At 37.7% G+C, this 26,699-nt stretch overlaps 2 protein-coding genes across 6 annotated transcripts in view; both read left to right on the top strand.

Annotated features, from left to right (window-relative positions):
• The first annotated feature begins 2,908 nt into the window (after positions 1 to 2,908).
• On the top strand, positions 2,909 to 13,446 carry RIPPLY2 (ripply transcriptional repressor 2). Of its 2 annotated transcripts, none has more exons than XM_026726504.2 (4): positions 2,909 to 3,158; positions 3,381 to 3,453; positions 4,474 to 4,538; positions 13,009 to 13,446. In XM_026726504.2, the coding sequence occupies exons 1-4, from the start codon at positions 3,076 to 3,078 to the stop codon at positions 13,169 to 13,171; spliced, it is 384 nt and encodes a 127-aa protein (XP_026582289.1). In that variant the 5' UTR covers positions 2,909 to 3,075; the 3' UTR covers positions 13,172 to 13,446. The 2 variants fall into 2 exon arrangements, with proteins under 2 accessions (XP_026582289.1, XP_026582288.1); XM_026726503.2 differs by lacking the exon at positions 13,009 to 13,446 and adding an exon at positions 9,016 to 9,304.
• A 436-nt stretch (positions 13,447 to 13,882) lies between these two features.
• CYB5R4 (cytochrome b5 reductase 4) overlaps positions 13,883 to 26,699 on the top strand; it is a 39,343-nt gene continuing 26,526 nt past the window's right edge. For 3 of the 4 annotated variants that reach the window (XR_015739787.1, XR_003376520.2, XM_026726771.2), the window contains exons 1-5: positions 13,883 to 14,085; positions 16,023 to 16,176; positions 19,201 to 19,301; positions 20,426 to 20,510; positions 23,845 to 23,886. Coding sequence is in view for 2 of the 4 variants with exons in the window: in XM_026726771.2 (XP_026582556.1) it covers positions 14,011 to 14,085; positions 16,023 to 16,176; positions 19,201 to 19,301; positions 20,426 to 20,510; positions 23,845 to 23,886 (457 nt within the window). In the remaining 2 variants the exon portion in view is untranslated. The remainder of the gene's footprint in view (positions 14,086 to 16,022; positions 16,177 to 19,200; positions 19,302 to 20,425; positions 20,511 to 23,844; positions 23,887 to 26,699) is intronic. The other variant, XM_087914771.1, reaches the window with a different exon arrangement.

Here is a 26,699-nt window from a genome sequence, read left to right as displayed (position 1 = left end):
GGAAACAGACCTTCTGAAACCAGCTGTTCCATGCATGGAACTGTTTGTGCATGGAATGTTTTTCACATTCCTAGTTTCAATCACAGATGGTATCTATGTGGGGCACTTTGCTGGGTTGGCAGTACAAAGCTTTAGTGATTCATAAGCCCAGAGTCGCTTCACAGAGTGAGATGGGTATTATATTAATTTAAATAAAGAAACAAACTTTGTTAATACTTAGCTTTGCTCCTTGGCATTTATGCATTGTTTTTAAAACCTATATAAAACCACTAATTAAAATAATTTAGGGGAACTGGAGTTAAGTATTATCAGAGTTGGTTCTATGACAATTTGCCAACTTGCACAGCCAACTCACATCAGGACAACTCGCGTCAGGACGAGTTACACTAATATCAAAGAAATAGTGGAATAGAATAATTAAAGAAAGGAATGCAAAGGGAGGGACAGAATGAAACGTGAATGGCAAAAATTAAAATATTTTTTATTTATTTTAAATAATTAAGTAGAATTGTTAAATTGTCCCACAATAAGTTGTCCCATGGCGAGTTGTCCTGGAGTGAGTTGTCCATGGTAAGTTGGCTGCAGCAGGCCAGTTATCCCATTCTGTGTCAGAGTTATTCCTCCTTGCTATATTAGCCAGATAGTTCAGAGTACATGCTGAATCAGTGTCTAGGACAGTGGTTCTCAACCTGTGGGTTGCGACCCCTTTGGGGGTCGAACGACCCTTTCACAGGGTCGCCTAAGGCCATCGAAAAACACATATTTTTGATGGTCTTAGGAACCGAGCCATAATTTTATGGTTGGGGGTCACCACCACATGAGGAGCTGTCACAGCATCAGGAAGATTGAGAACCACTGGTCTAGGACCTGCAGTCTTCTAGTATAGTGGTCTCCAACTTTTCTGTCTACATGGATGGGTGGTGGAGGCGGGGGGGGAGAGATTGAATGATTTTGTGCACACAACCTAATCTTGCACATATGCAAATGACGCTTTGCCCACTTGTCTGCTGCTTGCACAGCTCAGTTCCCAATAGGCCGCGGACCAGTACAGATCCACAGACTGGGGGTTGGGGAAGAATAATTAATAAAATGTAATTATTTAAATCTTTACGTTAATTAATCTACATCAGACAAAAGTGGTATTCACTCTGTTCTGTTTCAAGGTTCTCTTTTGCAGGATTATTTCGGTAAAGTCAAAGCTTTTTTTTCAGGGATCTCCACAGTCTTAGTCTGACACAAATAATTTTATTATACTGTTCTCTGAAAAGACAGGTTTGAAGTTTCAAAAGTAATTTTAAAACCAGCTCCATGTGGATTCTATGACTTAATGTACTTTTTTTATCAAATTTGATAAGTGGACTTCAATTTTTCTTCGATAGGAATGACCTTAGAGAATGCACAAGTTCTAGTTACACAAAAATTAAATTACCACAACAGAGAAAAAGTCATGTTTGTTCATTAGAAACATTTCAGAATCTAATAAGTAAGGTATTATTTTTTTACTGAGCTCTTATCAAAAGAATTACAAAATGGAATTCCGATATATGAAATGAAATGGCCTCTGTATGACGTTGGTTAAAGACATTCTGGAAATTTCCATGGTTTCCAAGAAGTTGCATATTTGTTGATCGAGCCAACTCCAAAGTAAAAGATTCCATATTTTTTATTGGCTGCAGATACGCAGTATTCTGAAACGTTATTCATGATATCAATCTTTTAAAAAAGTAAGCATCTTGAGCCCAGGAAGTTTCAAAAATCAGATTCCTATCATCAAATATTACTTACTCTTAAGACAACCCTTTTTCAGTTGGACTATACCAGGAGTAGGCAACCTGCAGCTCTAGAGCCACATGTGGCTCTTTCCTCCCTCTGCTGCGGCTCCCTGTTGCTGGTTGGCTCCACAATTGATAGGGCATTCAGTTAGGAGAGGTAGAAGAAAAAGGACACAGCGCTAGGAGGAGACACTATGGTGAGGGAACTGCCATAGAGTTTGGTTAGCTCTAGAATTGAAGGTGGGGGGGAGATTCCAATTAGGCTCTTTGTGTATTTAAGGTTGCTGATCCCTGGACTATACCAAATGCCAGACAAGTGAATGCCTAATAGATCTTAAAAACTTTGGTCCCAGTCTTCTCTAGTTGGCATGGCCAATGGCAAGGGATTAGAGAAGTGGTCCAAAACATTTTATTTATTAGATTTTTAATCTCACCTTTATTACTTTATAGGTAACTCAAGGCAGTGAACACACATAAAATTCGTCCTATTTTTGTCTGTTACAAAGGCTGAGAAAAAATCACTGGCTCAGACACCCAACTGGTTTTTATGCCAAGGCAGGATGGGAACTCACATTCTTCTGGTTTCTAGGCCAGGATCTTAGCTACTTCACCAAATATCTGGCAGGGACTACGTGCTTATTTATAACACATAATAATATATTACATCATAATATAATAATATAAGTTGTATCAGTAATTTATGTTACTTATTGCTGTTTTGGATGCTGGTATACCTTTCATTTTTAGCTGTTGTCTTGCCTCCTTTTTTTCTTGCTTGCACAATTTAAAGTGTTAAGTACCATTACTGTTGTTTAATTCTATTGTGTGATTGCTCGGGCTATTTGGATTTCCAATATATCCATAAATGAACGGATAGCAATATTGCAAATAGCGCGTGGAAGCGCCGTTCTTTCTATGGCAAACTCTGGATATTTCCTGGCTTTCTCACCCAGGACCCTGCGGACGAGAGCCCAAGCGTGAGCTTCCCCTCTTCAGGACAAACAGCCATGTGTCTGCTCAAGTGTGATTAACGCTCACTTGCCAAATCTCTCCCTGGGCCATTTGGAGCTTGCACGCGTCCACGCTCCTTGTTTACCCCACTGCAGCTTTCACGCGCAGCCTTTTTGTTTACCTCTCCGGCAAATGAGATAAGGTGGCTGGGAGGCTCCTGAGCAATCGTTATAAAAACCCCTCGGGCGGCAGCCGATCCACACAGCCCAGCGCGGGGAGGAAAGGAAACGAGACACTTGGCCGCGTTTTACCGGTGTGATTGGCTGGGGCTGAGTGCGGCCAGAGTCAGAGCATGGAGACTTCGCCGCTCTGCCTCCACAATTCTCCGCCGCTTGGAACCGCAAACTCCCGGATCTGCTCCAAAGACACTTCAGGGTAGCCGAGCTTAATCACCACAAGAGCCCGTAATGGGCAAGCCGAGCAAGCCTTGGGGCGTGAGGGAGGTCCCCATCTTTTCCAGCTGCTTCTTGATCGCGCGGGAAAAATGGAGCCAGCCCCGTCGGTGGTCCCGGGAGCTTCCAGAAACCGATTCCCTCCCCCTTGACTGAGCCTTACTGCCACATCGCGGCTAACGCAGCGTGTCTAATATATTTGCAGGTCCGAAGGATTCTGGAGACCTTGGATCCTCACCCCAAAAGATGCCGAAAGAAAGCGTGTGCAAAAGGTCGAGGTGAGTGTGTCCAGTAGTCACAATTATGACAGCCCTTCCACGTGGGATTAAGCTACAGGAGCTGGTCTTTCTTGAATGGACTAATTCAGTTTTCTTTCACTTCGGAGTGCGGTGAAAGGAAGGAAACGTATGCCATTAACGATTGCTACTACTATTATTATTATTAATGCCACAATATCTTTAGTCCAGATTCTAGATTCTAGATATTGGTGCATTAATAATTATAAAAGATCTCACTGCGTTCCATCAAAAAAACATCAACTAAAAGGCTGATTTATGGAGCAAAGGATTTTCATTACTAAATTAAGTTTGCATGTTGGGGGCTCATGTGACTGAAATATAATTCCTAAATTGGTTATGGCGTTTTGCAATGTAATATATCAGTTTGTGCTAGGCACTATGAAAGGCAGCAATTTATTAATTCGAATTTTAAGATTTATGATGATTGCACAATCGGGGGAGGGAAAATAACCATGCCTATTGCGTTAGAGTGCTTGGGGGTGTGCTGACTAAAATGAAATCCAATATTTACTTTGATATCACTGAATCACCCTGGGTCACTGAAAGACCCATGCTCTTTCAGCCCAGCCCATCTCACGGGGTTGCTGTTGAAGGAAAAAAATGGAAAAGGGAGTGTCTAATATATTTCCTGAACAAAAAGCTGGAAACAAAGCATAATATTAAATAATAACATTATGTATTTTTATTATATGCCACCCAGAGTCATTTTCCTGAAATGGAAGGCTTTGATTTGATAAAAAATGTATAATGTATAATTAAATAATCAATTTCAGATTTCTTCTTTCTGAAAGTATCAGAAATTTTAACCATTTTTGTTTTTTTACAAATTTTATTGATTAAATTATTAAAACATTGGACACGGTGTGATCATCCTGACGTTCCTTTTTTGTCATACATGTTATCATATATATTTTATATACATTTATGCATTTGTACAATTCATTTTTATCCATAATTAGAAATTTCAACCATTCTGTTGACCTTTATTTCCTGCTCCAGTTGCACAGCCCTTCTGAGGCTACAGAAGACTCTGTAAAACTTGCACAATATACCCACCCAGTGAGGTAAGATAAAACAATTTCATTTTTTCCTAAAACATAGCATTTAGGAAAATACAAAGAGCCTCTGTGGCGCAGTGGTTGGAGTACTGTATTGCAGGCCACTTCTGCTGACTACCGGCTGCCTGCAATTTGGCAGTTCAAATCCCACCAGACTCAAGGTTGAGCCTTCCATCCTTCTGAGGTGGGTAAAATGAGGACCCAAATTGTTGGGGACAATATTCTGACTCTGTAAACCTCTTAGACAGGGTTGTAAAGCACTATAAAGTGGTATATAAGTCTAAGTGCTATTGCTATTAGTGAGACTCTCAGGATTAATCTTTTCCATTTTTCCCAGCAGGGCTCCTGTGCCCTAAAAAGGTACCTGTTGGTGTGTGTGTGTGGGGGGAATCCAATAGGTAAAGCCCTCAATTGGTAGCAGTTAATCATACAGAAAAGTATCAATTGATAGGATTGTATATAAGATATTTATTTCAAATAGCATCTGAAACCACACAAAACACATCAGGACTTCATCTAGTAACTAGAAGTTCTCTGACTGTTTTTGGGTCTCCCCCTGCTTCATTCTCTCTTGTTCTCTCTCTCTCTTTTGTTCTCTTTCTTTGTCTCTCGTTCTCTCTTTCTCTTGTTAACTCTCATGTTCTCTTGTTTTATCTTGTTTTTTTCTTTCTTGTTCTTGTTTTCTCTTTCTCATTCTTTCATTTTCTCTCATTCTCTTTTGTTTTTTCTCTGTTTCTCTTTCATTTTCTCATTTTCTTTCCTGCCTTTTTGCTTTCATTCTCTTGTTTTCTCTCTCATTCTCTTTTCTCTTCCTCTTGTGTTCTCTCTCTCGGTCTCTCTCTCTCTCTCTTTTGTTCCCTTTCTCTCTCATTCTCCCTTTCTCAGCCCAATCTATTTTACAGTGTTGAGTCTGGAAAAATAGGAGTACTGCTTCTGTATGAAAGGCAGAATATAAATAGAACAAAACATAACATCAGTAAATAATTAATACAGCTTTTTCAACATGATTTCTCAATATTTTTGGCTTCTCCAATTATTAGCCTAGCGGTTAAGACACTGGGCTTGTTGATTGGAAGGTTGGCAGGTCAAGACCTAAGCACCGCGCCACAGAGTAAGCTCCTATTCTTGCCCTAGATCCTGCCAACTTAGCAGTCTGAAAGTATGCAAAGGAAAGGAAACAGCATTCTGTGTGCCTCAGTGTGTAGTTACGCTGGCCACATGACCACAGAAATTTCTTTGGAGAATGCGGGCTCCCTCAGCTAGAAAACGGAGAGCAGAACCGCCCCTAGAGTTGGACATATTTGGTCAGAGAAAACCTTTACCTTTTTTTTAAACTATAGACTCGACTGACGATCATTTGTTTAGTGACCATTTGAAATTACAACTGCACTGAAAAAAGTGACCTATGAATACTTTTCACACTTATGACTATTGCAGCATCCCTATGGTCATGTGATCAGAACATGGGTACTTGACAGTTGGCATGTATTTATGGCGGTTCCAGTGTCCCAGGTTCATGGATCACCTTTTGTGACCTTCTGATAAGCAAAGTCAGTGTGGAAGCTAGACTTGCTTGATAACCATGTTACTAATTTAACAACTATAATGATTCACTTAGCAATTGTGGAAGGAAAAGTAATAAAATAGGGCAAAACTTACTTAACAACTGTCTTGCTTAACAAATAAATGTTGGGTTCAGCTGCGGTCATTAGCCAAGGACTATCTGCCTTAAGAAGATTTCCTCCCAGTGTCTTCCACATTTAAAGTATATGTTGTTTTAATTTTGTGGTTTTAGTGATGCTCTGTTATGTCTTTATTCTTTTTAGCATGTGCAGTATCAGTTATAATAGATGACTTTTATCTGTTTTGGAGCTGACCATATCAATTGTCAGAGCATCTTTTGAACTAATTAGAAGAGAGCAAAATACTATTTTTTTGTGATGTTTATGTATTTATTGCCCGTAAAAGGTAGAGGCAATTCAAATACATTTATTTTTGAAATAATAATTTTACTTTAGTATTACTTATTAAATCTATGTGCCTTGCTATCCAAAGCACTCTTCTTATTTCAGAACAGACTTGAAGGATTTTCTGTCTCAAGTGCTAGAAAAGTTTAACCTGCTGTTGGGATTCTGAATCTTCATTGGGAGAGTTGTTTTCTGCACACCTAAATGTCTTACTTAGGTCATGGTTCTACCATGCCACAAAACTGCCCGGGTAATATCTTTTTCTGTCATGTTCCTTGGATGTTCCTTGCCATGTTCCTTCATCTTCAACCCAGCTTCTAAGTGAAACAGCCCAACTTCTTCCATAGCTTGGCTGGTATTAAGATTTCATTTAGTCTGGCTCCATCCAGGGACAGTCTCATATTCAGTGTCACTCCCAGACTCATTCCACAGACTCTGCCCCTTTTTGTGCACATCCGAAAGGGTGATGTGACAACGCCATACGACTTTCACTATTTCAGTGGAAACGTTGGCTCCTACAAAGGCTTCTGCTTGAAGAGGCATAAAATCTGTTAAGTTTTATCACCATGACCTTGAAGATAACGGAAGAGGCATGAGTGACCGGCACAAGTGAAGCAACAGAGCATGTAGGGTTTGCGAGCAGTTTTTGTGAACTCAGAATTGTCAAATGTTAAGCATTTCAACTCAGCAATGAGGAAAGACCTTAAGACTGACTCTAAAGTGGTCACCCATACTGTACTATTTTATTTATTTATGAAATTTATATGCCTCTCATCGCACTGTCAAGTGACTCTGGAAGGCTTACAACTTTATTTTTTTCCTGTTCTTCCTCTGGCCACGTTGTAGCATCTATGTCAATTTTTATATTTTTTATTTATATGAGATATATATTCTGCCCTTCTCATGTTTATGTACCAGTCAAGAATAAAATCCCTAGAGCTATTAAATAGGTTGAAATTTTGCTGGCTGATCTAAGCCCACATATTTAAGCAAAGTTTTCTTTAGAACTGATCACTGTACTTTCCAAACCATGGCCCATGATTTTTAAAGCAATTGATAAAGAAATTGGCATGGATTGTTGTAGCAGATGTGTCCAAATGCAGTCAACATTTTTCTGATAGCTACAGCTGCATATTGGTTACACTGTGGATCCTTGCCGGTACAGGCTGAGGACCTCAAGATCCAAGGCCACCTACAGCATTTCTGTATGGTTTCTCTCCTCATTGACAGTCACCCTCTGTGAGAAGAGGATAGGATGAATTAGAAACCTGCTATATTTACTTAAAAAAATAGCAGATAATGGAATATTATCCTGTATGTCATTTGTAGTAAGCGACAAAACTGAATTTTTGTGCAGTGCTAAACTTTCTTCACTGGATATAAATAACTTCTATGGAATTATTAAGTGCCCCAAATTATTAAAAACTGCAGCCATAAAGTCCATACCAGATATCTCTGAGTCCCATTTAATTTATGAATAAGACCCAATGTGAATTGTGCCAGAGAAGTTGCATTTGACTGTGGTTGCCTTTTTTTTCAATATTTGCATATTTGATTATGCAGAGTGATTATAAATGTGAAATGACTTAAGTGTTGAATAAAATCTGAACTTCTCATTAAACATTGTGTGCTTTAATATTATTGATGTACTGGTAATCAAGCAAAATTTCAATGTCTTAAATCATTGCCTTGTATTGCAAGAATATAAATTGGGATATTGATTGGGAAAATTAAGGATTCTCTTTCAATAAGCATTCCTGGTTATTTGTACTATGTCTGCAGATGTGTGCTGATGGGGTCATATTTGCTGTAATTAAATATAGTGTAACCTTAAATTAACTTACCATGTCTTCCTGCCTATATGCACTTCAACCGTATTTTAAAATCCTTCCAGTTTTAAAAAGCACTTTCTGTTCTTAAGCTCCTCTTGAGAAAGAATAGTGCTGCTGAATGTTCTTGAGTGTGCTTGATAAAGTGGCAGTTAAAAATGAATAGTTTCAATCCCAGAAGATGCTTTTGAGTTCCCATCGTTAATTGTTCTGCCTAGATATTGACTTTACCATTTTTGGGGAAGGTATAGATGTAAAATCTCAGCATTAGCAAATTCATATGCACAGAAGAATAGCAGATATGTGTTCAAAGATAACTTTAGAAGATAAATTTCTTCTATTTTCTCACAGTATATTTTATGAAATATTTATGACAGATTTTGAGGTGGAATGTTAATGCAAATTTGACTTTCTTGCTTTTACAAATTAAACAGCATTAAGCTCCCTGAGAGCATAAAGGTAATCTTTGATCAAACTTATGCATTAATTATTTCAGCAGCACGTACTTGGCCTAAAAAGAAACGGTTATCTCTAATTGTATATAATTCCATTTTCAAATACTGCTAATATTAAAGAAGTGATCATTTATTTTAAGCTATTTTAAGCTAATGGTAGGTTAAGTAGAATGAGATGAAGTGATTTTAATTATTCCTTACATATTAAATTGCATATGTCTATTTGTTTTAGGCTATTCTGGCCCAAATCCAAGTGTTTTGACTACATGTATCATGAAGCTGAAGCACTTCTGAGGAACTTTCCTGTCCAAGCCACAATTTTCTTTTATGATGAATCAGAGGACGAGGAAAATAGCGATGGCACAGACCATGAGTCTGGAGCAGAAGTGGATAATTAACTGCACTGTTTCCAAATACCCTGTTTATATTCCTTTATTTAATATTAATATCAAAATGCAATCATAATATTTTAAGCTAATTTATATGTAAGTTATTGTGAAATTAAAATTATTTTTATAGTACTGGTATGTATGGGTTTTATGTCTTATACATAACCTTTCCTCCCTTGTCCTTCTGAAATCAATAATTTACCGTGTTTCTCACAAAATAAGGCCGGGCCTTATTTTTTTTTGAGCCCCGAAAAAATGGCTAGGCTATCTTTTCGGGGGTGACTTAATTTCCTCCCCAACCAAGAGCAGCCCACATGCACGTACCTCTCCACAGGGCTGTTTTTATTGGCCGACGAAAACTCCCCGAAGGCAGAGTCCCCAGCCGCTTCAGGGCAAGGTGTGTCTTTCGGGTGATGGAAGCTCCCCAAGCACAGTCACCAGACACTTTGATCGGCCGATAGAAGCGGCCTCGGGGCGAGCGCACATGCACACTCCCCTAACTGCAAGGCCATTTCTATCAGCTGACGAAAGCTCCCCAAAGGCAGAGTCCCCAGCTGCTTCGGGGTGAGGCATGACTGCCTGTGTCCCCTCGCCATTAGGCAGTGTCTTTTGGGCGATGGAAGCGCCCCAAGGGCAGTCACCAGCCACTTCGATCGGCCGGTAGAGCGGCCTCGTGGCGATGGGAGTGTGTGCTCTCGCCCTGAGGCCGCTTCTTCCGGCTGATTGAAGTGGCTGGTGACTGCCCTTGGGGAGCTTCCATCACCTGAAAGACGCTGCCTAATGGTGCGGGGACACGGGCAGCTATGCTTCGCCCTGAAGCGGCTGGGGACTCTGCCTTTGGGGAGCTTCTATCAGCTGATGTTCTATCAGTAGATCGGGATATTCTAGCCTAGGCTACCTGCAGGGCACTCCTAAAGGCAAGTTTTCTCCTCACCCCCCCTGCCCTTCCCCCCCATTTCTCCATCTCGTGTAGTTCTAATGAACGATGTGAGAAATGGCGGGGAAATGCATGGATTAAATAGGCCTAAATTTGGGGGATGGGGCTTAATTTCACCTCATGCCTAGAAATCATGCTGGGCCTTCCTATTGGTGGAGGCCGTATTGTTGGAGAAACACGGTAGTTATGCCAAGAATTAAACCGTACTAAGATATTAATTCATAAAATGACAAGATATAAAATTATAGGGGTGGCCAGATTAAATAAGAGTGAGATGATAGAAAAGATGGGTTGAGAGATTCTATATTGGGATTCAATATTTTTTTTAAGAAAGAATAGTGACTTTTATTTATTTATTTATAACTTTATTATTATGCAAATCTCAGAACCTTCAGCCTTGTGGTTTTTAGAGTTAGAGTAGTAACATGTGAAAAGAAAAAACACAAATTTCGATGTTTTACACCCAATACAAATAACAGGTAGTCCTAGACTTACAATCGCAGTTGAGCCCCAAATTTCTGCTGCTAAGCAAGAGAATACTTAGCAGTAGGTGTAAAATCTCAGCATTAGAAAATTCGTATGCACGAAAGAATACCAGATAAGTGTTTAAAGACGAATTTAGAAAATACATTTCTTCTATCATATCAGTATATTTTATGGAAGATTTATAATAGTTTTTGAGGTAGAATGTTAACTCATTGTGAGATGAGTCTTGTCCCATTTTACGAGATTTCTTGCCACAAGTGTTAAGTGAACCCCTGCAGTTGTTAAATTACTAACATGGCTATTCAGTGAATCTGGCTTCCCCGTTGACTTTGCTTGTCAGATTGTAAAAGGGGATCACCTGACCCTGGGACACTGCAACTGTCAAAAGTACATGCCAGTTGCTAAGTATCTGAATTTTGATCACATGGCTATGGGGATGCTGCCACAGTCTTAAGTGTGAGAAACCATCATAAGTTATCTTTTTCAGTGCCATTGTAGTAACTTCAGTCACCAAATGAATGTAAGTTGAGGACTACCTGTATACTCACTCTATAAACTGCTCTTTTAAGTAGCATGATTTTTAATCTATTAAACTTAATGTTGCAATCTTGCAAGCTCCTAAATCAGGGCTGTCAAACTCCCGCCCATGGGCTGATTGCATCATGCGCTGCCCATGCCCGGTTTAGCGAAGGGGAAAAAAGACCTGATACATCACATGATGCTGCTGTGATGATGTTTGACACCCTTGTCCTAAATCCACTTCAGCTCAAACATGGGCATAGGACTTTAGACCAAATCAGTAACTTTTAAATTCAATCATGCCTAATTTTCTATGGAAAATTTTTAATGATGTCATTTTTATTAGCAATAGTACTTAGACTTATATACAGCTTCGCAGTGTTTTACAGCCCACTCTAAACAGTTTACAGAGTCAGCATATTGCCCCCAACAATTTGGATCCTTATTTTTACCTACTTCGGAAGGATGGAAGGCTGAGTCAACCTTGAGCCTGTTGAGATTCGAACTGCCAAATTGCAAGCAGACGGCAGGTAGCAGAAGTAGCTTGTAGTATTAGACTGTACAGTACAGTGTTAGTTTCACATGGTGACATTTCAGAAGGAGCACATTGGATTGCATGGGTATTTCCCTTGCATAGACCGTGCATAATTACATAGCTCTATTCAGTGTAAGAGCTGGGCAGTGTTTCTGATTGGAAGGAGTAGTGTTTGAGAAGTGCGTGAGGTCATGAACTTAGCACCTGCCTGCAGTTCCTTAGGGCAGATGAAGCTTTTCCCACGATCATGTAGCTGCCCTCGACAGATGAAATACGACACTGGAAGAGAGATACTGTGTTCAATTTAACGACTTGCAGGCAAATGCTACAGAGACACTGACACTCCAGAATTGCTATTTGCCTTCAAATATAGTATTGCAAAATATAGTATTGTTTCCTTCTTTTTGCAGTGAGATTAATAGGACAATTGAATGTATTCTACCTGGAAGTCAATGTCACTATTCCAAGATTTTTATTTTTATACTTTTTAACATACAGAAAAAGAAAATAAAACATACATTACACATAAGAGAAACCAGTCAGGCCAGTTTTAACATATCAGGCTGTGATCATGTAATATTGATCAGTCTTTCTACTATACTTATAGGAAGACACTTAAAAGACAGTGGTGGATATTGTACATATAATTGATCCAGGTACTCCTCGACTTAATAATAGTTCGTTTAGTGACCGAAGCTACAACAGCAGTGAAAAAAAGGCTTATGACAGTTTTCACATTTACGACCGTTGCAGCATCCTCAGGTCATGTGATCAAAATTCAGACACTTGGCAATTGACTCCTATTTATGAAAGTTGCAATGTGATCACCTTTTGCAACCTTCTGACAAGCAAAATCAATCAGGAAGCCAGATTCACTTAACAACTGAGTTATTAACTGCCGTATTGTGTTATTCACTTAACAACTGTGGCAAGAAAAATCATAAAATGGGACAAAATTCACTCAACAAATACCTCACTTAGCAACATCATTTTGAGCTCAATTGTGGTCATAAGTGGTTGTAAGTTGAGCCCCATACTAGTCTCACCTTGTATTTCCAATATTAAAAATTAATCCTTTTTGTTTGGTAACTCTACTGTTGGTCATATAGGGATACATTCAACTTTTGTTCAAATTTATATGCACATCTTTATGTTAACGATCTGTACACCATCATGTACTGTCTGCTGCCTTGTTCCTGCCATTTTTTTGCTAACAGCAAAGCTCAGTGTAAAAGACTTTATTTTAGCCATTGATCCTTTGCAGCAAAAATAAGGAGACCCTTCTCAGTTTACTCCATCCTGAAATGACAAATTAATGGATCAAATATATTTGAGAGAGTTCCTTTTATACTCATGTAGGAAGAAAAATGCGGTCCAATTCCAAGCTGGGAGAAAGGCGCTGGAAATAAAATGGAGACTGATTGATGAGCAGAACCAACATCATCATTATTCCCATCTTCCCTTATCTCCTTATGACTATAATTTTGTTGCATGTATCTTAAGATTTATATTGTTTACTTAGTATTCTAGTATGATTTACATTAATTTCTTTATCAGGTATCCATGACTATCACTAAGTGTTGTACCTAATGTTTTATGATGACTGTATTTTTACAATGACTATGATAATGATCTATCACTATTGTTGTATGTACACTGAGAGCTTCTGCACCAGAGACAAATTCCTTGCTTGTCTAAATATACTTGGCCAATAAAGAATTCTAATTCTAATTAACTACTTTATTATTTTAATTCTTATTTCCTTCCGCTTAATTACTTTGTTCCATTCAGGACTGGCTCTACATTAAGGGATCTCAGAGCCTGAAATATAGTTACAGAGGTTGACAAAAAAATGATTTCGGCTGATTGCACACGCATTCTCCTATTCCATTCAAAGCCACCCGCAGACCCTTCAAGAAAGCAGCTTTCCCCCACCCACTATTTTTCTATTTATTTTTCATTTTATAATATAACAATAAAATGTTAAGGCCAAAAAATAGACAGCAGAAGCGTATAGGGCGCGCGCTAAGCAACAGGGAGGGGCGAGAATGTGAACTAAATGGAGAGGGGGGAACTTTCCTGCACACCAGCGAACGCCGCCGATACTACTTCCCCACGTCAATCAAAACGACGAAACTCAAGCGCGAGCCGGGGGTGGGGGTGAAGAAGGAGAAGCACAGGAACAGCTCGCGCGTGCTCACCCGGCGCGCGCCTGCGCACTCTCCCACCCCGCCTCTCCGCTCGGGAGCTGCTTTTTCAGCGGGCCGAACCCGGAAACGGTTTAAGCTCTTCTCTCTCCGGCTCCGTCTTTTTTTTTTTTTCCTCCCCCTATTCAGGGACGCGGAGGATCGCAACGGGAAGATGCTGAACGTGCCTTCTCAGTCTTTTCCTGCCCCCGACTCGCAGCAGCGGGTGGCCATCGCGGGACGCAGCAAGGTGCGGGGCTGGGTGGCGGCTTTGGAGTCCCCCTGCCTGGTGGGGCTGCTCTGTCTCACGTCCCACGGGAGACTGGGTGGGTGGGTGGTTGGATGTCGGGTGGATTTGCGGAGCAGCGCTTGTTAAACGTGACGTGGGGAAGGAAGGCTGTTTGCATTGAAAATCACCAGGTGGCGCGATTTGTAGCGGAGCACCTGTTTAATTTCTGCCTGTCGTGGAGAAATAATCCAACGGGAAAAGCGCGTTGACCAATTAAACAAAAGTTTTATATAGTCATATTGGCTTCTTAATGGTGTGTGCTTTTTGTGCGGCACAGAGATCTAAAATATTCACTTTTGCGTAATCGTTTGCAAAACAAAGACGTTTTGTTGGCTTGTTTTAGAACCCAGTTTATTGTATACAAGTGTTCTGCAAATCCTGATTTACAAGAACAACATCTGGTTGTCTTTCTTAGATGTTTATAGTTAATTCCCCCCCCCCCCATGTCTAGATTTCATATTCGTGGATCAAAATAAAAGTGAGATGGGGGAAGAAGAAAAGCAGATTTTGGAAGTGGCGGAGAAGCAGTATGATTATGTGCCATCATTTTTTTTGTATGTAAGAAGATGAGGTTTAAAGAAGCTCTTTGTTAACATAGACTATGGATTTTGTGATTGTGAATCTGGCAAGTGGAATAATGGAGAACATAAGGTTTTGTTAAGTTTGATAACTGTACCAATTTGTCAGCTGCTTCTGTTCCCCAGAGACCCATGGAAGAGCTCATGGCACACCTAGTCAGGATGCAGTTGTGATAGGGTAGCCCACATTGCAGAAAGATCATGAAATGTGTGGTGCCTCTTCTGGGAAAGTAGAGGAAAATAACCATTTCCTTTTTTTTTTTAACATTGTGCCTTTAATATCTCTGGCCTACTGTTTCTTACTCAATTCCTGCTCCTTGTGTAATATACTTATCTTAAAAAATTGAATTGATTAGCAATTTACTTTGTGTGCCAGTTACTAGATGAATATTTATGATGTGAGCTTTGGAACATTGACGTAATTTCAGAGTTTGCTTTAATATGAACTGAAGTTTATATGCTGAGAAAAAATAGACCAGAAGTATCTTTTAAGGAAATTATGTTGTGACCCTTGAATATCCTGAAAACAGCACTTGTTGACATCTCTCAGTTTTGTCATTTACCTAAATTGTACCCCATTTATTACTTTACTGTCTTTCCTAGTAATGGAGGGCTATTGAGTTTCCATATGTAGCAGAGCACTAGCTCTAGCTATAATGACTAGTTGTGTTGGATGCTATAGTTCAGCTTTATGGAATGCCATAAGTGTGTTTATTGATGTGTTGATTGATTACAATTTTATTGCAACTTTTGTATAGGAACTCAAGGTAGTGTATGTAGTGCTTCTTCTGCTTAGATTCAATAATTTCCAATTTTGTTAGAAAAAGACTCTATATTGCCATATGATATGGAATATATACTTTATAAATCATTCATCATCTTTTCAACATAGCCTAGATGTCCTTCTGAAGGCTACTCTGTGCAATTGTGTATAGCTTTGGATTCACTATGTACAATTTGTGACAAATTAAAAGTAAAGAGAAATTGTATTTACTGTATAAATGTAGAGTTGAAAGGGATGGACTGATATTTAAAAAATAATTGTGAATCACAAAGGAATGAATACCTGATGTGCTAATCAGCAATGGAACAGTGACATTGGTGAGGCAATGGAGACATGGCACCATGTTCTTCAGGCTGGAAGTAGCTGTGAAAATCTGGCAGCAGATCCTTACTTGTGGTGACATTTAGTGCCAGTGGATTTTTTTTTTAAAAAAGCGAGCTGTACAAGGCTGCCTCATCTGCCATATGTTATCTAAATATGCTATGTCTATTTTATTTATTTTGTTAATGTTCTTTATTTTCCTCTTCTCTTTTTAGGTACCTTTGAAATCAGGTCGAAGTCTTATGGACTGGATACGGTTAACCAAAAGTGGAAAAGATCTAACTGGTCTAAAAGGAAGATTATTAGAAGTTACTGAAGAAGAGCTTATGAAACATAATAAAAGGGATGACTGTTGGATATGTATTAGAGGTGGGTTGTTCTGTTGTTTGTTCTTTACTATATCTTAATAACTGATATAGGATAATAAATCTTAGGAGCAGGTAATTTGAAAAAATATGAGGAATAGAAGCTTTTTAAGCAGATACAATATCTTGTGTTTTATGCATAGCTAATAAAACATTTAGCATTTGCTGCACAATCCTATTAGATATCCTTTGCAAGACTTATTTCTGTGCTTAGTAGTATTCAGAAGATGTATTTTGTAGGGTTGTGCATACTTTTCAAATGATTTCCGAAGTGATTCAATCCTTTGTGAGTGTGGCACCCCAAACAGCCTCAATTTGGGGACAGAACTGCACTAGCATGTGAACACGGATAATGTTGCTTTAAGAACTGTAATTTTAATAAATTGATTCTTTAAAGAAACTTTTTTTCAAGCTCTTGCAGAAGCTTGAAAAAAAAGAGGAACAGCTTTAATGAAAAAAGAGATGTGGTTTGCTCAATTCGTGGACATCCTGTTTTTTTACGAACCGTATTTTTTTCTGTTCCTTGGAATTTCCTGTCTGAGAAACTGAATTTAGTATAGGTATTAGTGGTTTTGGTGCTTCAGCTCTTATATGTTTGGATGGCTTGAATCATATATCATTTAACGCCCTATAAATATAACACCTAAGTGTAATGGGAGAGATAGTAATATCACTTAGAATTTTTTTGAATGAAGAAAGAGCAGATCTTTTTTTATTATTTGATTGAGAACCTTTCATTCATAAACAATAGACATACATAATGTTTCCTTTTTGTATTTTCCCCATAATAACTGTGAGATTGGATGGGTTCAGAATCACCCAGGGAGCTTCTGGGCAGAATGTGCAATCAAAATAATCTCTGATTTACAGGATCAATTGCACCACTGATAACAGTATAATTGAGATACACAGAGAGATGGCTGCATACAGAGATGGTTGTACCAAGTGTAATTATGAAAAAGCTGTTGATGAAACTATACGATGGTGAAGTACTGTATCCTAGATAAATATCAACATATATTGAACATTTTTTGGCCTTTCATGATTTCTTCAAACATTTATTTAAGTAATTAGAATATTCTCTATGAAAGCCTTGGTGGTCTCTGAGTTTGGTTGCTTGGTGGCAGACATTTCATTACCTGAATAGGTAACATCATCACTTAGTGAGTGTGGAATTTGCTCACAGTTCCTTTCAGGCAATTGCCAGAATGTGTGGAGAGTTCAAAATAGGAAGAGAACAGGAGTGTACATATTTGTCAGCTGCCTTTACTGCTTATAGGTCATGTGGAGAATTGTGCTGGTGATCAAGTTGTCCCAAAATCTTTTCATTCCTCTGATTTACATTATGTTCTATATGCAGTTTGCAACTTTCAGGTAAAAAAACGAAAAGGCTTGCAATGGATATTGTTCGGAGGAGATCAGCTGAAGTGACTTTCAGCTTTAAAAACTTTTAGAGTATGGAAATTTCCTTGATTTCTGTTTGCCAGAAAAAAAAAAAGCCAAACTGAAGAAGAAAGGACATAGGACAGGGGTGTCAAACTCGATTTCATTGAGGGCCACATCAGGGTTGTGTTTGACCTGGGGGAGTGCAGGGCGTGGCCAGGGTGGGCATGGCCATCTCGACGTCACTTGTGTCGGGGGGCACTTGTGGCCTGAGTGCTCTGCCAGAGAAAATGGGCTCCTGAGCTCCATTTTCGGCTACGACAGCTTCCTGCAACCTCTGCCAGCAAAAACACAGCCCTCCCAAGCTTCATTTTCTCTGGCAGAAGCACCATGGGCCAGTCCTTCTCTATTTCCAGGGTCTAAGCACCCTCTGGGGCTTGAGTTTGACACCCCTGACATAGGACATTATCTGTTCAAATATGCAGCCAATACTATTCACCATTATTTTATTATCTATTAGTAAACTATATTTTGATCTTTAACAAACATAAAATTAAAAATGTACTGCATTACTTATTTATTTATTAAACTTGAATGCTGCCCATCTCTCCAAAGGCGAATCTATAGTATTAGCTGTGGGATTCATGATTATAATTTAAGAATGACCTCTACATTTGTAAATTACAGTATATGGATACCAGCTATGAAGTTGTGAAATAGGTTTTATGTTGTCTGTCATAAAATTACTATTGAACTGAAATCTATAAAAATGTAAAACTTCATAAGATTAAAATTATGAAATTCAAATTAAACATAGATCAAGTATATTTATCATAACACAGGCAGTCCTCTCTATTAGGAATTATTGTATTATTCCTTTTCAGTAGAGAAATGGCTGCATAGGGTTATCAAGTGAAGATGTTTCGCCTGTGCTCATTTAGGCATGTGTTAACTTGTTTTTTTTCCTTGAACAAGCAGGGATACAAGGTATACTAATACATCCCGATGCTTTATGATGAAAGAGATGATAAAATTCATTTGTCAGCATAGAAAGTAAATGAAGCTGACCTTAGAGATAATGTATAATATTAATGTAAGCTGTTTTATGTGCAATATAAATATTTTGCACTAGATGGCATTCCTAGTACAAATAACAAAAAATGCAAATACTATATAGCCATAGCCTATAATATGTATGTCTGCCTTGGAACCAGGAATATTTTGCCAATTTATCTTTCAGTTGGTTTCTGACTTAGTTCATTAGAAGGTCATTCTATTTTTTTTTAATTTAGTAGGTTGTATTACAATGTTCCATTTTACTGTGTGCTTTATGCAGAGCCCAGAAATCACTTGGAAATGAAGTGTGACTTAACATTTTTTAAAAATAAACAAATAACTATTTTATACAGGATTATAGTTATGTATTTACTTGAGGTCCATTGTCATGGATGAAATGTTTTGACAACTATTTTTAGAATAAATGTTTTTTTATGCCATTCAATTCAGCTAACACAACCAGCAAAGCATAACCAGCTTCATTGTTTCAGTCTTTGTTCAAAATAAACATGACATTTTATACTACTTTTAGTTTTCAGCAAACTCCTCATTTAAATGGTATTTTTAATAATAGTTCTTTGCTTTCTAGGGCTTGTGTATAACGTAACACCATATATGGAGTATCACCCTGGTGGAGAAGTTGAGTTAATGAAAGCTGCAGGAACTGATGGCACAGATTTATTTGATCAGGTAGCAGCAGAGTTAGTTGGTGTTCAATTTCTAGGAACAAGAAGAAAAAAACCGCTGCTTTGTAGTGCATCTCATTAAAACATTACATTTTAAGGGATAGACTTAGACTTAGAATAACTTTATTGTCACTTTGAATGTATACTAATTGCCATACATTAAAATGAAATTTCATTGCATACAGCTCTCAAAGGGTTACCACCTCCAATATGCTAATATAATTATTATAATAACTAGTTATTAATAACTATAGCATAAATTTAAAGCATTCCAAAGGAAGTGAACCAACAAGGCTCACAATCTTTCTTTCTTTCTCTACCTCCACATAGACAGACACAGAGGCACAGATACATAGATAAACTTATCTACCTTACCTAGGAGAAATTCATCTCAGGTTAAAGTGAATGTTGTGAACTGAAGTTCTCTTTAAAAAAAATAAAAATAAAATGCACAACATAGTTACGGTTAGTTTTGAAAAAAATGGATTACATATTTAGAGTTCACCTGAGGAGGAAAGGCATAATTCCTTTCCTCATTTATTCCTGCTATGAATTAATGTGTGGAATAGGAAATGTTATATATAGCTCAGGAATTACAGGTAACCCTCGACTTGTTTGTTTAGCAATTGTTCAAATTTACAGCGGACCCTTCAAAAGCTACCTATGATGGCCATAAGCCATCCTGCCCATTCTCAACCACATGATCAAATTTTGGATGCTTGGCAGTTAGTTCATTTTTACATCCATTTGTAGCATGCTGCACTCATGTATCTGCAATTTTTGACGGTTTTCTTTCTGCCAATTTCTGGCAAAACGCAACCAATGGGTATAATGGATTTGCTTAACAACCATGGTGCCACTTCACAACTCTGCAAAAAAAATAATTGTAAACTTGCATTTTGTGTAGTGACCTGCTTAATGACCACAATGAGTTATGACCATAATCTTGGGTTCAATTACATTTGTAAGTTGAAGACTGCCTGTATGTTTTTATTCACTTACCAATTTGGTTATTAGTGTTGCTTAATTGATGGGATTTAGAATATTTTCATGGTTATTTAGAAGTAAGTTATCAAGTATGTTAGATGAACATAAATGTCAAATAGAAGCTTACATTTTTCCTTGCAGGTTCATCGCTGGGTCAATTATGAATCGATGCTGAAAGAATGCTTGGTTGGAAGAATAGCCCTGAAACCAGCAGCTTCTCTAAAAGGTATACTCTATTCCATAAGGTGTGCTCAATTTCAGTGACCTGAGTCAAGAATGATTGGCGTGGTCTTGTATAACATGTCTCAACAGCAGTAGCACCTGGCTGACTTAACTGGGCTTAGAAACTAAGTTTGCTATTAAGGAGTTTCAGATATATAGAATAGACGGTAAATGGAAACAATATTCTGGAATTAGACAGTGGTAGACTGCTGTTGCCAGGAAAATAGTACAGATTTGTTTATGGAGTTATTAGAGGTTAACTTGAGGGTGTTTTTATCCTTAGAATATATAAAGAATATCAGGATGCCTAGCTTTATGAAAAATTACATATGTTAACTTTAAATACAAGACTCAATGTCAATAAACTCTCCAAAATGTTATATAGAAGGCATGTGGTTTTCTACTTTATAGTGGATTTTTTTTAAAAATGCTGGCCAAGAATATATAGAGATTTGTGTTATTGCTGCTCTTACACACAAGGTAATCAAGTAATTGGCAGAAATTTGCCGTGCTTCATTGTGAAAAATACTGCTACTAAATAACTATGTGTACATTACACCTCAATTTCTGCAATGTATTACTATTTTGCTGATTTCATATTTTAATATTCCTAAGAAAGCTATTCAGAATATTTCATGTTTGTAATCTGATTTGTTTCTGATGATCAATTAATGTATGCTAATTTTGCATTCCACTAGGAAATTTACATTTTTAATGAGAAAAAAACTAAATAATAATGGATAATCTAACACGAGGGTCTTCAAACTAGGCAAGTTTAAGACTTGTAGACTTCAACTCCCAGAATTCCCTAGCTAATATGACTGGAGGAGGAATTCTGGGAGTTGAAGTCCATAACTCTTAAAACTATCAAGTTTGAAGACCCCCTGATCTAACATGTATTTTAAAACAGAAAAAACAATAATAGAAGCGCAATTAAATATGTCAGAGATTTTAAAAGATTTTTTTTTTTTGCTGTTTAAAATGGAGAAGGATAATGGATATTGTTAGAGATAAAATACTGCAGTATGACCATAACTTTTGGAAAAGTATCAGTTTCTTCAGTCATAATTTATCTATACACAATATATTATACATGACATTAGTGTGTGTGTGTGTGTGTGTGTGTGTGTGTAAGCTATGACTTGATGATTTCTAGGGAGAATATGGAAAGCCAACATGTCTCCATATTTATGACTTTTTTGTGCAGTAGCTGTGATGTGACTTTTACAGAAGCACATCATAGTACCTTATTGCTAGTAAAGACCTGAGTTGTGGCTACATTGCTTCAGTCGGTTGCTATAGGTTAGCAAAGAAAAACAAAAGAGAGAAAAACAAAAGACAAACATATGAGTACTTGCTTCCAAGGTGCTTTGTGCATCAAAACCAACTTTCTGAGCAATCCTTTACAGTTTCACAGAGCTGAGGCATAAATTCATGTGTGTTGCTGCCAATGTCATGTTTTACTAACAGTTGACTTCCAATTAATTCCTTAACCCCTGATTTTGTGAAGAGTGGATGGTTCTGAAATACTCCTCCCTGCAGATGTGTATGAACACCTGTTTAACCTGCACCATTTGAACGTCATGGAAGAGGGTTTTGCTGGCTTAGAGATATTTCATGTTTCGTAATTATATAGCATCTTTAAATGTCCCGATGTGAAATTATGAATGTTTCCCCCCCCCCCACTCAGTAATAAGAAACCCATGTGTTTGAAGTTGATGCTACTTATCCTGTGAACATTGTGTTGACATCTTTGTCTTCTTTAAAACTGATTATCTAATCAATTTAGAGAAATCTCTCAAACACTGAATTTTGCTGTTGCTGTCCAGTTTACGCTGTCTGGATAATGTAGAATGGATATTTGACCTAGCAGAATAATGACTTATTTGCATCAGAATCATAATCGAGTGTTGGGAAACATTAACAACAGCACAAACAGCTTATAAAACAAGCCAGTTTTGCCCAACTTTTACACGATTAAATTAAGATTCAGGGACTAGGTTTCCTAGACAATTCCTAGGGTTGTGAGTGATTATTGTTCATTTTTCCCCCCAGCTGGTGGATGCTTTTCCCTTTAATTGTTTTGCTCTGCATCCGGTCCTTGTTCCAAAGCAGTTCTGTGCAATCTTTCCCTTGTGCCTTCTTGCTGTGTTTGGAGTGGTGCAGTAGCTTTAAGGATAAATAAACAAATCACATAAATCTGTGTCTTTGGATGCTGGTATTATCATTAGGAGGAATAATAGTGCATTCCACGCTAGTCAGCTGCACACTAGTGTTGTCAAAATTTACCAGTGTTTTAAACACTGTGTTTTATGTTGAGGGTACACAGCTTCTGACAGTCATGGGTTTTACTGGGGTTTGCAGAGTGTGTATTCAACCCAATTTAAAAGGCTGCTTTTTAGTTTTTCTTACTTTTTAAATCATATTTTTATTTATTTATTGGTGATAGAAAGTATAAAAAGCTGCAGTTTAAAAACAATCATTAGACACTTTTTCCCATTACATCTCCCTCTGTTGATATAAAAGACTGCATTCCATTTTGTTCAAGAGATGGAAGAACTATGAAAAATGACGTCATCAGAGTAGATATGGTTGAACATTTTGATTCTAGTTTTGCATATTTTGGGAGGAGATATTAAAGAGTTAAATTGGTGGCATTAGCCTTGAGGAGTTTTGATTTGTTTGAAGACAATTCAAATAACACAAGTCTTTGTATGGCTGTAGTCCCCCCTCAGAGCCACCGATTCCCCATATGTTGAAATGTCCATATATTTTGACTTCATCTTCTTTGAAAGGGGGCTCATTCCATGGCTCATTTTTGTACCTCTGTCCTATTGATGTTTCTTGTGATACTGCCACAGTGCGACAAACTATGAGCTATCATCTTAGCCAATGTTTCAGCACTTTCATAGATACCAACTAATGGCATAGCCATGGAGTAAATGAAATTTTCGTGCAGTTTGGCTATCATGATTTTGTATCCTCCAGTAGATGCCAAGTGTGTTTGTCATTCACTAAATGACACCCTACGTGCTAAGAGTGTAATACTAGTATACTTTTTACGGACACAAACATTACTCACATTTCATGCACTTAAAATGATTGCAGTTGTTGTGAAGGAAGCATCTTCATGTCGTTGGAAGTAGCTTTCTCTTCAGTTTAGTTCTCACATTTCTTAGAGCTGATATTTTGTGTGGTTGCTATTCAACTCTTGGTTATTTTTTCTTGAATAAAGCTTTTGGCACTTTTTTTTTGCCCAGAATGTTTGCACATAGTATCATATCGGAAGAGATTTTCTTTATTATGATCACTACAGTATTTTTTTGCATACTTTACAGAAATTTGTCTCCCTGTAACTGAAGAAAACAGGACCTTGAATGGTAAGTATGATAAACATTCAGCATTTTTTTTTTGCGTACAATATAGAAAAGGAAATTCATCTATGGAGTAGCAAAATCTTGTACTGTACTGGATTTCCTACTGAAATATCATACCATCTATCTCCAGTTCACTATTGTAATCCTTTCTACCAGCTGGGCCGCAATGTTCCATAGGTGTGGCGATGAATAACAAAAAGGGACTTGAAGTACATTTAAAAGCATCAGACAATTTGAGAGAGAAAAAAGGCCTCATGCTTCATAGGAAGTAAATGCGTTGCCTTGGCAATTAGGTTTTTATTATATTTTACCCCCCTTTCTTACCGTTTATGCCATGTCTAAAAATAATAGCATTATTAAAAAAAGAGAGAATGAGAATGTACTATTATGAATTCTTTTTTGGCCTTTTTACAGAAAGTCTGTTCCAATGGCTCTGTTCTTGATTTTCTCCCTTGTTTTTACTTCCAACTCTTATACTACCTTTCTTGAATATCATATAGCAGAGTTTATTTACGCTTTCTTCTACTCCACCTCTCCTAAAAATGGAGAAAGATAATACATAGAAACATGCTTATTTACGAATGTAAGATTGTGGTTGATTCTGTTTGGTAAAGTTTTGCATCGTTGTACAGGTAGTCCTTGACTTACAATCACAATTGAGCCCAAATTTTCTGTTGTTAAGTGAGACATTTGTTAAGTGAGTTTTGCCCCATTTTATGGCTGTTTTTGCCACAGCTGTTAAGCGAATCACTGCAGTTGATAACTTAGTAACCCAGTTGCTAAGTGAATGTGGCTTCCCCATTGACTTTGCTTGTCAGAAGATTGCAAAAGGGGATCACATGGCCACAGGACACAGCGGTGGTCATAAATATGGACCCGTTGCCAAGCATCTGGATTTTGATCACATGATCACGGGGATGCTGCAAAGGTTATAACTGAAAAGCAGTAATAAGTCACATTTGTCGGTTGTAACTTGGAACACTCACTAAACGAACTGTTGTAAGTTAAGGACTACCTGTAGAAGAATCTTCTAATTTGAGCTTTTTTTGGACTTCTGGTTGGCTTGGTATCGATTGGTACTAGATCATTCCCAAGTTAAGAGTTTATCTGTAAGCAGACAATCTTTTTTGTTTCACTTCATTTACAATGCTGCTTTGTGGTGATAAATTGTAGGTCTGAAGTTGAAAAGATAAAACAAGGATCACCCCCTCCTGAGGGAAAACCGTTTCTTGAGCAAACTGAAGAACAGTACAGAGCTTTAGCTTTGAAATTATTCCTGAGTAGAAAAGGCGACTGAGAAAACTTGGTGGGACTTTTCCACTTCAGAAGCACTTTCCCATCAATTATGGAACAGATCAGACATCTAGCCCTTGCTTATCAATGGAGACCGAGTGGAGCAAGTGGCCAGTTTTAAGTTTCTGGGTGTTACCCTAAAAGAGGACCTGACCTGGGGTGCCCACATTGCAGCCCTGGTCAAAAGGGCCCAGCAGAGATTATACTATCTGAAACTTCTCAGAAAACAACAACTGAATTAAAAATTGCTGGTGACCTTCTACCGCTGCACCACAGAGAGCATTTTAACATACTGTACCTCTGTATGGTTTGCCAATTGCACAATGGCAGATTGGAAAGCACCCCAGAGGGTTAACGTCATTGCCCAGAAGATCATTAGTTGCCCTCTCCCCTCTTTGGAAGAACATTATAGCTCCTGCTGCCTTTAGAAAGTTCAAAACATTCTCAAAGATCCATCTCATCCTGGGAACCCTTTTTTTGAACTATTACCATCTGGCAGACAGTACAGAATAATAAAAACAAGGACAAACAGGCTGAAAAACAGCTTCTATCCCAGAGCAGTAGCTCTTTTGAATTCTACTGTATAGTGCAGTGTTGGTGCGGTGTCAGAGGTTTTAGATTTAATGTGTGGAGGGTGAAGGATGTGTGTTTGTGTTTATTTTCATGGTCATAGTCATGATGTGCACTGAAGATGGTGTTTGATTTTGTTGTACGAGGTGCAATGACAATAAAGTAAACTAAAAAAACACCTATAGCCTTCTAGAAAAAAACTGAATTTATAAAAAATTCACTACATTATGTGAAACAGTGCTTTTCAGAGATGAAGGAGGTATTTTAGGTCAGAAAATGGTAGCACTAACCCATTATTGATTCACACAAAACAAGGATGACTCAACTTGAAATATATAAAGGAATGAGAACCAGTTTTAAAGAAGAAAGACATTCAGCAGGATGTTACAGGGCCCAGTTGATAGAAATTTATGATTTTTAAATATTCCTTATAATGTTGAGCAAAATTAGTTTGTAACTGTATTTATGGAGAAATATAAGTCTGTTTTTTAAAAGGGAAGCAGGAACGAAAATAAGCTAAAAATTGAAAGTGAGATGGGCAGTTTGATAAATTTGATAAATAAATCAATAAAATAAAAAGTGCTTATTGTACAGACACCTGTTTCTGTTCAGTATAAACTCCCAATCCTATTTTGTGAGATTTTTGAGATCTTATAATATGGGTTTATATATTTTTGAGATCTTATAATATGGGTTTATATATGGCTTATATCTTGCTAAGTGGGTTCTTAGCAAATGGAACTTTGGTAAGAAATATTTTAAAAAGATTATTTTTTTTTTTCATAACTGCCTACACAAATGTTTTAGAAGCAGAAGTTATTCAGTAAAATTCATTTAGCAACAAAACAAAAATGGAGTAATTTCTTTTTCCAATGATTCCTGTGGCTTATTAAATTGGACAGAAGCTTATTGTTTTAGAATCAACTGAAGAAAATAAGTGGTAGTATTGAAAT

This window comes from Pseudonaja textilis, chromosome 1, assembly GCF_049901715.1.
Source record: "Pseudonaja textilis isolate UNSWEBS1 chromosome 1, rPseTex1.2, whole genome shotgun sequence".
Lineage (NCBI taxonomy): Eukaryota > Metazoa > Chordata > Lepidosauria > Squamata > Elapidae > Pseudonaja > Pseudonaja textilis.
The sequence above is the reverse complement of the archived record's forward strand: the minus strand, read 5'-3'. Positions and strand labels throughout refer to the sequence as shown.

Coding starts and splice junctions, on each gene's coding strand:
- RIPPLY2 (XM_026726503.2), top strand. CDS start 3,076: ATGGAGACTTCGCCGCTCTGCCTCCACAATTCTCCGCCGCTTGGAACC. Junction 3,454..4,473: donor AGCGTGTGCAAAAGGTCGAG/GTGAGTGTGTCC, acceptor TTCCTGCTCCAG/TTGCACAGCCCTTCTGAGGC. Junction 4,539..9,015: donor CAATATACCCACCCAGTGAG/GTAAGATAAAAC, acceptor TATTTGTTTTAG/GCTATTCTGGCCCAAATCCA.